The sequence below is a fragment of the Corylus avellana genome, chromosome 6 (genome assembly GCF_965113065.1).
Source record: "Corylus avellana chromosome 6, dhCorAvel1.hap1.2, whole genome shotgun sequence".
NCBI classification, from domain to species: domain Eukaryota; kingdom Viridiplantae; phylum Streptophyta; class Magnoliopsida; order Fagales; family Betulaceae; genus Corylus; species Corylus avellana.
In genome coordinates, this window is record NC_142495.1 from 4,765,495 (window position 1) to 4,778,292 (window position 12,798).

The 12,798-nt window shown below is 35.2% G+C and overlaps 1 protein-coding gene across 1 annotated transcript; it reads left to right on the top strand.

Moving 5' to 3' along the window:
- The first annotated feature begins 10,420 nt into the window (after window positions 1-10,420).
- LOC132188426 (Late embryogenesis abundant (LEA) hydroxyproline-rich glycoprotein family) lies at window positions 10,421-11,283 on the top strand. Its single transcript, XM_059602871.2, has one exon. It carries the CDS (start codon window positions 10,531-10,533, stop codon window positions 11,188-11,190), a length of 660 nt encoding a protein of 219 aa, XP_059458854.2. The 5' UTR covers window positions 10,421-10,530; the 3' UTR covers window positions 11,191-11,283.
- The last annotated feature ends 1,515 nt before the right edge of the window (window positions 11,284-12,798 follow it).

The window sequence follows — 12,798 nt, forward strand, 5'->3', positions numbered from 1 at the left end:
GGCATGGTTGCTTATCAATGGGAGAAAAAAAAGTAACTCCACTTTGCCTTTTCTTTTTCGATTTTTTTTTTTTCTCGTTCTTCCTAGCTATATATGTTGATTTTTGCAATTTACTACGTGGTATTTTAGTTTTAAAATCTCCCCAAATCATTTTAGTGATAGATTTTTCTCTTAGAAAAAGACTTGTTAAATGCTAGCTCTTGAATTATTTTTTATGACTTGATATAGATTCCAACACATGAAATATCAATAGGCACCACGTCCAACATATACCTTGTCAAAATATTGAATCTAATACCATTAATAGTTGTATGTTTAGCAGGATACTAGAAACACTACAAGAAATTTGGTTTTCAGCAACGGATAAATAGTTATTACTTTTAAATCTAAAAATCGTCGCATATGACTTTTAATGACGACATGTCGTCTCTACTAAGTCATCGTTGTTGCTTCGTGATGAAAGACATGATCAAAGTCATCGTTGCAAATAATCTTAGAGGTTGTCGCCAAAAATATAAGAACATAAATCGACATGTACGTCCCTGTCATTTATAACCAAATAAAACAGTATCATTTCCATTTTTTGTATAATAAAATAGTTCTTCATTTAGCATGCGTGCAAGAAAAGGTTTTGCGCCTTACTATAAAAACATATAAGCAAGGGAATGTTGGCATTTTAACATTTAAAACAAGAAGAATATGAAAAAAACAAAAAAAAGAAAGAGTTTTTCAAGGCCTAGGGAATGTGAAGTCCCATCTCTCTTGAAGGGAATTTACATTGATAGCAAAAAGCAGTTTGAAGTAAGGGTGACAATTCGTGTTCGTGTGTTGAATTCAGGTCGATCTTGTCAAGGTATGCGTATAAAATTATATAAGTTAACCCTAACTCGACCCATTTAATTAAACGGGTAAAACCTCACAACCCTAACCATTTTAATTTTGTATTGAGTTCGTATCAGATTTGAGGGTTAGATTAAAACTTTTCATCCATTATATCATGTGTTTGGTTCAGGTCATGTTAATTCATAAGGATAAGACTATATGGGTTAACTCTAATCCAACTCATTTAATTAAACGGGTTAAACTCAATCATAATCCTTTAATTTTGTGTTGAATTCGAGAATCATGTCAAAAATTAAGACCCTAATTGAGAGAGAATTCATATTCCTTGAGTATCCAAATTCCCTCTATTAATTAAGAGCAACCAAATGAGATAATATTTTAAGATTCTAAAAAATTCTAAAAAATGACCCATATCCAATCGCCTCATTATATCATATTGCACAGCGTCACAATTCTTATGTTTGACCCACCCGTACACCTCACAACGTGGAGTTGTATAGGTCATTGCAAAGTCAAATTTGGCATCCGTTCTATGAGAAGTAGCCAATTTATTTTCACATCTGATATTCAATACTTTAATCTCTTAGTTAAAGGAAAATAGCCTTCATAATCATACCCTATTGACTTCAAAATTGGATTTTTTTTTTCTTTCCCCAAAAATAGCATCATCTCTCACTTTTTTTTTTTTTTTGGTTAATATGTAATGTTTCAATTTATTTATTTAATTTAAGAAATATGGATTTTCCATATATTGATGAAATTTCATGAGCATAAGCTCTTATATTACACCACATATATAGCATACCACTCCTAAAAATCACAGTCAAAAGCTATGAAGGTTACAAAGTCATAAAAATGACTTCAAGCTTCCGCTAACTCATGTAATATTACATTTAAGAAACAGATATGCTTCATGTGTACTAAATCTAAGACATGGGTAACTCAAATACAAAATAAAAAATAAAAAAAACAACTAGAAACTAAAAATTCGGCCGTGAGAGTTAAGCTCCCACACCGATCTACTCCATCCTCTGATGGAATAAAGGATGATCACACTATTATTAGTGTGGTCATCACCACATCAGATCATGTAGATTTTACAGAAAAGTAAAATTACTTCCTGTGGAGGTAGCAGGTCAAGAGTAGTAACTCTTGACCAAGAGTAGTAACTCTTGACCAAGAGTAGTAACTCTTGACCAAGAGTTGTATTGGGACTCTATTTATAGAGTCCCATGAGAATGCAGAATAATAACTTCTATTTTTCACGTGAAATATTTCATTTGTTTTCTCCTGGTTTTCTGCATTCTAAATACTCTCATTCTCCACTGGATTTCCACCCTAACGGGAGAAATCTTTTCTGAAGAATTTACACAGATCCTACGTTAAAGAATCCAACAGTGGTATCAGAGCACAGTAGTATGGAAGAACAAGAGAACATTGAAGAACCAGAAGAAACAATTGAAGATCCTCAACAACTTTTGTCTGACATTTATCAGACAATTCACAGACAAATCATCGGTTTAGCCTCTTCTGTGGCTTTTTACAATTTGCATCAATCATTGCAAAAGCCAGAGGAAAAACCACTTACAATCACAGTCGGTGGATTACAATATACAGGTAATATTAGTGCTTTAAGGAGAACTTATTTTTTAGAACAAAAATATTGGAATAAATTTCTCAGTCTACCTTTACAAGATTCTGAGAAAATTTTTCCCCAAAATAATACTCCTGAAGTTTCTGATAATGCCTTTCAATCTGCGAATTTTCCTTCGGGACACTGTGAGAAAAAGGAAGAAAATTCATGTGTGTCTTTATCTGACGATTTCTTCACATATCCTGCTCCGTGGGAAGAAGAAGAAGAAACCGAAGAAGAGGATCCAGAAGAAATTCCAGAAATTAAAAACGCAAATCACCAAGCAGAGGAAGAAAATTCTGAAGAAAATTCGCAAAAGGCAGGATATCTGGAGGTAGAAGACGACGAAAAGAAAAATCCTGAAAAAGCCCCAATCTCAGACGACGCCGTTTCAGAAACTGAGAAAGCCAAAGCCACTGCGCCAAACGACGTCGTCCAGCAGCACAAGGTAACTGCCTTCAGTTATTTTTCAAACGACGCCGTTCTGAATAACCAGAACGACGCCGTTTCGCGTCTCCACAAACAGGCGCCTTTCAGCGCCTGTTATCAACACGACGCCGTTCCAATAAATAGGAACGACGCCGTTTCAGAACAGGATCGGGTCGACCGACCCGCTCCACGTCTTCTGGAGCACGCCCGAAAGGCTGCACTCGACCCGCTTCGCCAACCGTTTCGCTCCGGCCCAAAGTGGAGATACACGGCCCGAAAATCCGTGTTGCGAGCCCAAGCCCAGATCAAGAAAAACCAGAAGCCCGCGAATACTGATGTCCGACCCGATGAAACCCGACCCGTTGCATCACAATCCGACCACTTGAAGCCCAACCCGCCTGTACGCCCATACCCAAAATCCGACCCGGGATTTAACCCGCGTTTCAACCCGCGGTTCAGGCAATCCGGTTTCAGACAACCCGGTTCATCAGACCCGGTTCAAGCAACCCGGTTTCATCAGACCCGGCCAGTTCAAAGTAATTTCACTAATTTCGCCCGTTCTGGCTCGTTTCAGCCCCGATTTCGTCCATTCAAAAACCATTGGAAAGCTGATTCGAAGGGCTACAATACTACAGGTTCTATTTACAATAATTTTAATAATTTTCAGCATTATCCTAGAAATAATTGGGAAAGAGGTGAGACTTCTAATCACAATCACCGAAGTCTGCACCGAAAATTTATACGACCCTGCTGGTTGGCTCCAAGTCAACACAAAGAGGTTGCATTCACAGTTCCTGATTTGGCTAGGAAGGAGATTTCATCTGACAGGCGCCTGAGGGGTCCACATCCTTTACGGATTGTTAGAACCATTGAGCAGAGCCCCAGGGACCCGTGGCCTACTGGCATACACCGCTACACTCCACCGAGGACGGGTGAACGGGTCAGTCCACCAAATCCATCTCTTGGATATTATAGGTGAAATCTCAATAAATACAAGGCGTGTCTGACTTATCCTGAAGATTATTGAGCTGAAGTTATTACTATTTATTGTTCTTATTCTTATTTTTATTTTTACAGACAATATTAGTTTGTAATAATAATTAGACTCACAGACAAATTATTTAGCTTGTAATAATTAGTCTACTTATTCAGACAATTGTAAAAATTGTACTGAAAAATAATTATTATTATTATTATTATTGTGTTGTTAAACCTACTTTCTAACAATGGCTATTAAAAGTAGCATTGATTCCTCTAGACTTGAAAGTCTTAATGGAATGAATTTTAGAATGTGGAAACGACACATAACTTATGTACTCACACATGACAAAACACAGTATACCCTTACATCTGTGAAGCCTGATCCAGCTGACCTCAATGACATAGAAGCCAAACAGAAACATGAGAAATGGATGGAAGCTGACTTACTGGCGAGAGCCACCCTTCTCCACAACATGAAAGACAATATCATTCCTCTATTCGAAAGTCATGAGTCTGCTAAAGAAATGATGGATGCACTGGAGGCAAAGTATGGCCCAAGATCTGATACACATGTACAATTGTTACTAGACAAATACAACTGTACACGTATGAACGACAATGACTACGTAGGCGAATTTGTTAATCAAATGGAATTACTTGCAAAGGAGCTTGCAAATGCTGGTCATCCTGTATCAGATAAAATGCAGGTAACCACCATACTTAATGGCCTTCCTTTATCATGGGAACATGTGGTGACTTCTTTAACACTTAGTGGAAAAGAAGTCTCCATGATTTCTTTACCAGTGATACTAGTACTCGAAGAAGAAAGAATGAAAAGAAGAAGGCGAGAAGGAACATCTAGCAATTTAATGATGGCTCAAAACTCAAATCAGACTGTTCGAACTCCTCTTACATTCAGAAGCAAGCCACAAAAATTCAAAAGAAAATGGAAAAGTAAGCAAAACAGCAAAGTCAAAGCAAAAGTAGCATGTTTCAAATGTGGAAAAATTGGTCACTTTAAAAGGAATTGTCCAAAACTACAAGGCATCAAAACAAAGAAGGAGATTACAATGACAATCACAGAAGCATTGATGGCAGAACCAACTTCTAGCTCATGGTGGATAGATTCAGCAGCAACTAGACACATCACAAACAAAAAGGAATTTTTTGTGGACTTCAAAGATAAAGCTGTTGGAGAGCACAAAGTTTACATGGGAAACAACACCTATAGTGACGTGCTAGGAGAAGGAAAATGTAAGATTTCTGTCAAAGGTTCAGTTATTGTCTTACATGATGTTTTGTATGTTCCTAGTATCCGGAGAAATCTAATATCAGTTCCTATATTAGATAACAAAGGATACGGGATAAAATTTAAAGCTGGGAAAGTCTATATTAGGAAAGGAAACACATCTGTAAAGGGTATAAGAGTTGACAATATGTATTCCATTAAAGTTGATAATAAAGTTTCCATTTCAAATTATACACATGTGTCTGACAGTAGTTCTTATCTATGGCATTTAAGATTAGGCCATATTAACATAAATAAATTGATAAGAATGAGCAAATGTGGATTACTACCTAATATTAATTCTGGAAATTTTAATATATGTGAATCATGTATTAAAGGAAAAATGACTAATAAGTCATTTTTAAAACACTGGAAATCATCAGAATTATTAGAAGTAATTCACTCAGATATTTGCGGACCATTTAGAACTAAGACACATAGAGGAATGGAATACTTTATTACCTTCATCGATGATTATTCAAGGTATGGATATATCTACCTCATTAAAAATAAATTTGAAGCTATTGATAAATTCAAAATTTTCAAATTAGAGGTAGAAAAACAATTAGGAAGATCTATCAAAACCTTGAATAATGATAGGGGGGGAGAATATGAAGCAATGGATACTTTCTGCAAAGAAAATGGTATAAAACATTTATACACAATGCCATATAAGCCTCAACAAAATGGTATTGCAGAAAGAAGAAATAGAACTTTAATGGAAATGACAAGGTCAATGATGGCATTCGCTGACTTGTCTATTCATTTTTGGGGAGAAGCCTTATCCACAGCAGCTTATATACTCAACAGGGTTAAGACAAAATCTAAACTTTTAACCCCTTATGAAGTCTGGACAGGTCTGAAACCCAACTTAGAAAATATAAAAGTATGGGGATGCAAAGCCTATGTACTTATCCCAAAACCTTTAAGGGATAAATTAAAAGATAAAACATGGGAATGCAAGTTCATAGGATATGTTGAGAATGGTAGTGGATATCGATTCTACCATTCTGAAAAAGGATTAATAGAAAGCAGAGATGCTGTTTTTCTTGAAAATTCAGATCAAATAAATCCTATAAAAGATATCAGACTGTTAGAAGACGACCAATCTACACAAGAAAATTCAAATCATATCACTTCTATGAAAGATATCAGTCAATCAGAAGATGAAGAATCTGCACATGAAGACATTAAAAATCTCCAAGTCAGTGGGAGTAAAAGGAGTTTGGATCTCAATATCCCTAATCACGAAAACAGTGGGAGAGTTAAAAGACAAAGACAACCATCTGTCATACTTAAAGATCATTATGTATTAAGTATAGATGACATAAATCTTCAAGATGATCCTTCCAATTACAAAGAAGCTATACAAGGTGATGATGCAGACAAATGGATAGATGCAATGAATGATGAACTAGACTCCATCAACAAAAATGACGTCTGGGAACTCACGGATCTTCCACAACAAAGAAAAGCTATTGGATGTAAATGGGTACTGAAGAAGAAATTCAGAGCAGATGGAAGTCTTGATAAGTACAAGGCTAGGCTGGTAGCCAAAGGATTCACTCAACAACCAGGTGTGGATTTTGTTGACACTTATTCACCAGTAGCAAAATTTACCTCAGTAAGAATAATCATGTCCATAGTAGCGATGATGGATTTAGAATTGCACCAATTAGATGTAAAAACGGCATTTCTAAACGGAGAATTAAAAGAAGACATCTATATGGTTCAACCTGAAGGATTCAATGTGAGTGGTCATGAAGAAAAGGTTTATAAATTGAAGAGGTCACTATACGGGCTGAAGCAATCTTCAAGACAATGGTACTTGAAATTTCATGAGGCTATCATGGAAATCGGTTTCGAGGTAAGTCCACTAGATCATTGTGTTTACATTCACTATGACAATGATAAGTTGACTATATTATCACTATATGTAGATGACATATTATTAACTGGAAATTGCTCAAAAATGATTCAGAAAACAAAGAATTTCTTAGCATCTAAGTTTGAAATGAAAGACATGGGTGAAGCAACTTATGTCTTGGGAATAAAAATTTCAAGGAATAGAACCTCGAAATTATTATACTTAGATCAAGAGAAATATATAGAAAAGGTACTTAAAAGGTTTAATATGGATAAAAGTAAACCTCTAAATACACCTGTTTCAAAAGGTCAATATTTGAGCAAAACAATGTGTCCTCGAGACCAAACAGAAATTCTTGAAATGGAAACTGTCCCCTATGCTCAAGCAGTGGGCAGTCTTATGTATGCTATGACAAGCACAAGACCTGATATTTGTCATGCTGTAGGATTGGTTAGTAGATATCAATCCAATCCTGGAAAAGAGCATTGGCAAGTAGTTAAAAGAATATTTAGGTATCTGCAAGGAACTAAAAACATGGGTTTATGTTTTGGATTAGAAGATCTTAACATTGCAGGATACACTGACGCAGATTTTGCAGGAGATGTAGATGACAGAAAATCTACGAGCGGTTATATATTCTTATTCGGGGGAACAGCTGTTTCTTGGTTAAGTAAGAAACAAAATTGTGTTGCAAAATCCACAATGGAAGCTGAGTATATATCATGCAGCACAGCGGTAAGCAATGCTGTTTGGATTAAACGCTTCATTAAAAGTTTACATCTTGGAATGCAAGATGGGCCTGTCAATGTATTTTGCGATAATAAGTCTGCCATCTCTTTAATAAAAAGTGGAACTCAAAGTTCCAAAGGCAAACACATTGACATAAGTTATCACTATATTCAAGATATAGTGGAAAGAGGTGAAGTAAAAGTAGAATTTATTCCCTCATCAGAGATGGTAGCTGATCCCATGACCAAAGGGTTAACTCTAGATAAATTTAGAGAGCATGTAGCAAAAATGGGATTAAGGAAAATTTTATGAAAAAGCTACATGGTAAAAATAGCATGATCAGAAGAATTCAGGGACGCCTGAATGAATGATGATATGTATTTTTTATTTATCTCAAATAGGGTAACCTTGGAGATAAGAAATTGAATAGAAATTTTTTCAATTCAAATTACATATGGTTATTATGTAATAGATCATTAATTATAGTATTGAGTATGAACTGTATTCTTAAACTATGGATAATTAATCTATTTGCCTAGAATATACGGCAGATAAGGAGTTGACATGTTTTTTGTGATACTAAAAATAAACATGTACAACTAAGGTTTCATTACTAATTATAATAGTATGATCAAGTGGGAGATGATGGAATAAAGGATGATCACACTATTATTAGTGTGGTCATCACCACATCAGATCATGTAGATTTTACAGAAAAGTAAAATTACTTCCTGTGGAGGTAGCAGGTCAAGAGTAGTAACTCTTGACCAAGAGTAGTAACTCTTGACCAAGAGTTGTATTGGGACTCTATTTATAGAGTCCCATGAGAATGCAGAATAATAACTTCTATTTTTCACGTGAAATATTTCATTTGTTTTCTCCTGGTTTTCTGCATTCTAAATACTCTCATTCTCCACTGGATTTCCACCCTAACGGGAGAAATCTTTTCTGAAGAATTTACACAGATCCTACGTTAAAGAATCCAACATCCTCAACCCGAAAGCCAAGACAACAAATTCATCCTCAACCTGAAGGCCAGGACAAACAAAATAAAAAACAAAAAACAAAAACAAAAACCCCACAAGCAGCAGCGAAGGAGCACGACATCGTAAACATCCCTTTGAAAAACACACCTTAGCCGACGATCAAATATAAGGTTGAAGAGACTAGATTTAGATATAAATCTACAAATTAGATCTAAAGCAACCCGCTAGAAACGGCCAGTGAATCCTATAGAGAAGACACCGAGCATTGTTACCATGAAAGGGGATTATCAATAAAAAAAAATTAATTAGTTTATTCTCTATATTCCGATATGCTAAATCTCAAACCTAATGGATTCAGTTAATAAAAATACAGTTATTTAATTTTAATTATTGAGCGTTTATGAGGCCAAATGAATTCGAAGTACAGTCAGCAACTATCACAAATCAGAGTTGATAAAATTAATGTTGAAAAAAGAAATGCCGGCAAAGGAAGGTTGTTCCATTTATTTAATGTAAAAGAAGAAAGCGTGTAGTGGTTGGTGCCTTGGTGGATGGTGGTGTCACATTTAAAAGCATGACAATTACGTTGATGACTATATTTTGCATGTCAAAACCATGAAATAAATCAACTATTAATGGATCCACCAATCCATCTTCACTTAGGTTAATCATTTTGTATATATATAGTTATACTCATGTTTTGACATTATCCTAATCCGACACGTAAAATAAGGACTAACAATTTTTGATTTGACCCGTAAATCTAATTCAAAATTAGCAAGTTAATCTTATACAAATGACTTGCTTGAAACCGAACTCCACACCCGCCCCTAAACCACCTGAGTAATTATAAAAGTCCATCTTGTATCACTCTAAGAATGAGGTGACTTTTAAAATTACTATTTGATCAAAATTCAATAATAATTAATCGCAGGGTCAATAATGATTTCACCCATAACCAAATCAACGAGACAATTATTTCAAAGCTTGCAAAAATTGGAAACCTTGGGGCTGTTTGCCATTGAGTTGGAAGTTGGAATTGCAGCAAGATTTGATTGATTTGTGAAAAAAAAAAAAAATAGTGATTTTTTTATTTAAATAGTAGTAAAATGTAAAATAAAAAGTAATAATATTAAAGTTGAATTTGAGATGAATACCATGAGAGATTTTTTTTTTTTTGGGGGGGGATCCATATATATATGGCAAAGAACCCCAAGGAATGTGAACATCATTGATGGATCCGGATCCCTTCCAATTAGAGAGAAATTGGAGATTCTCTAATTATTAATCATGGTCCTTTATTTTAAATCTAATGGTTTATAAAATCATTTAAACTTCCATAAAACAAAAGTTAGCATTTAATGTCTCAGTTATACAAAAACAACTCACATTTTATAGATCATTAAATTTAAAATGAAGGGTCACAATTAACCATTAAAAAATCTCCAATTTCTCTTCTATTAGAAGGGATCTCAATTTCATCATTGATGTTTCTCGAATCTCAAATATCTTCGAATCTCAAATATCTTATGTACTTTCAGTACATTGGTGACAAAAAACTTACAAAAGTCAAAAAAGAATGCTCTCATATCACACTACTACCTAACTTTATCGGGGCAGGACTGATGAACTAATGTCAGCAATTTGTAGAAAATCAGCAATTCCCACTCACACTACTACCTAACTTTATAAAAGCAACTCTTCCAAAACTCCCCCCACACCAACTCCCCCGGCCCACTAAACACAATCCCTCCTCCCCTTCCGATCTCTAGCCATGGTGGAGAAGGAGCAAGTCAGGCCACTAGCCCCGGCCACCGACCGCCCGAGCAGTGACGACGATGAGACTGCCCTACTCGCACGAAAAATCCGGCGTAAAAGGTGCATCAAATGTTGTGGGTACATCGCAGCCATCATGTTGATCGTAGCCGTGGTGATCGTGATCCTAATATTCACCGTTTTCCGCGTGAAGGATCCTATCATAAAAATGAACGGCGTGACAGTCACACGGCTGGAGCTAGCCAACAACACGGCTCCTAAGCCAGGCGCCAACATGTCCCTGACAGCCGACGTGTCGGTGAAAAATCCGAACGTGGCAGCCTTCAAATATAGCAACACCACCACAACTTTGTTCTACCACGGCACGGTGATCGGCGAAGCCCGAGGGCCGCCGGGGCAGGCCAAGCCACGGCGAACCATGCGGATGAATATCACGGTTGATATTATCACCGACAGGCTTCTGTCCAGCCCGAATTTGCCGGCGGACGTGAGCTCGGGGCTGTTGAACATGAGCAGCTATTCCCGAATACCGGGGCGGGTGAAAATCTTGAAAATCATTAAGAAACATGTTGTCGTGAAAATGAATTGCACCTTTACGGTTAATATTTCGAGCCAGGCTATTCAAGAACAGAAGTGCAAGCGGAAGGTTAGCCTTTAATATATATATATATATATATATATATATATATATATAGTAATTAATTAAGATAAGGATATTGTGTGTTATATATAGACTTATAGTTTTATGGGTAGTGTTATTTGTAAATTTATTTTGCACTTTTTTTTTTTGTTTTTTTTGTATATATCTTTCGTCTGAATCATTAATACCAGCTGTTATATTTTCATAACTTTATATTCCAAATTAATGCCGTCGATGGGAGTGTGCATAAAAAAAATTAAAATTTTTTTTAAAAAAGGTCCGTTAAGAATTGAAGTGGAGGTCATTAATTCGAATCTCCCCCCTTTTTATTGTGTAGACATGTCAAAAAAAAAAAAAAAAAAAAAAACACACATACTTTTAGTTTTATTATTTAGCAGAATGAGAAATATTTAGATTTCATCTTTCATTCATTTCTTGTTATGTTCATACAAAGGATCTAGTATTAAATGTGGGATGTAAATCCCACATGTTTAGTGGTAGATTTACAAATTAAAAAGATGACAAGAGATGAACAAGAAATAAATGTGAAACACTTTTCTTAGAACATTTTCAGCAGCTTTCTCGTCATTTTTTCTACATTTAATGATCTAAACTATTTTTTGCTTCCCTATGTCAAAATACAGCCCAATAGTTTTCCTTAATCATTACCTATATCATTAAAATATTTATTTTTTTAATTATATTATATATATATAAGAGGAGAGATGAGAGAGAATTGAAAGAGGAGAGAGGAAAGAAGAGAGAGAATCATTTTTTTTATTTTAATAATCATAAGAATTGTAATAGTGAAACCCAAAACATTGAGTTACACTGTAGCAATTCTAATGTTTATGATTCATTTAGAGAGTCTGCTGTGAGATGTTAAACATATTTCATAAACTTAGGTAACAGATTCTCTTATAAATAGTCTATTGGAAATGCTTAAAAAAGATAAATCATTTTTCGTTTCTCTTCTTAAATTCTTTTTTGTAGTACGTCACTAGTACTGAACTTCAAAAAGGTGGAGGGGCGGCTTCTCTCCCACAGCTGGATAGAAAATTTTATTTGGAGATTAAGAAGATTTGATAATGATGGAAGGAAAAACCTTGGGTAAATAAGTAATTTAGACTAACTAGCAATGCAGGGAAAGTTAGGAAAGGGATCATTGAAGCAAAGAAAAATGGCCTAAACACTAGCTAGCTAGAAGATTTTTGGACTACTAGGGTCTCATTCAAATGGGACGACCCGTGTTCGCATGAGCCACGCTGAACATGCCACGAGAGTTTATTTGAAAATCCCATCAAATGGGACATGATCCATTCGAACAAGAGTGTTCATGCATGCCAAACCAATGCGTCCAAAATGCAAAAAGTTTCGGTTTTAGATTTGTGGAGTCCACATAAGTTCACAAATTTAACTAATAATTGATTTATAGGATGATATGGAAAAAATATAGACAAAATATTAACACAAACAATTTCTCTTATGAAAAAGGTTGAACCTGTAGCGTTCTAGATCTAAAATGATAAAGGGTTTTAATTAGATTAACGGGATGCTTAGGAAATTAATTTAGATAATAGTAATACTAATAATTAGATTATGGTAATAAGAAACTAATAATGAAAA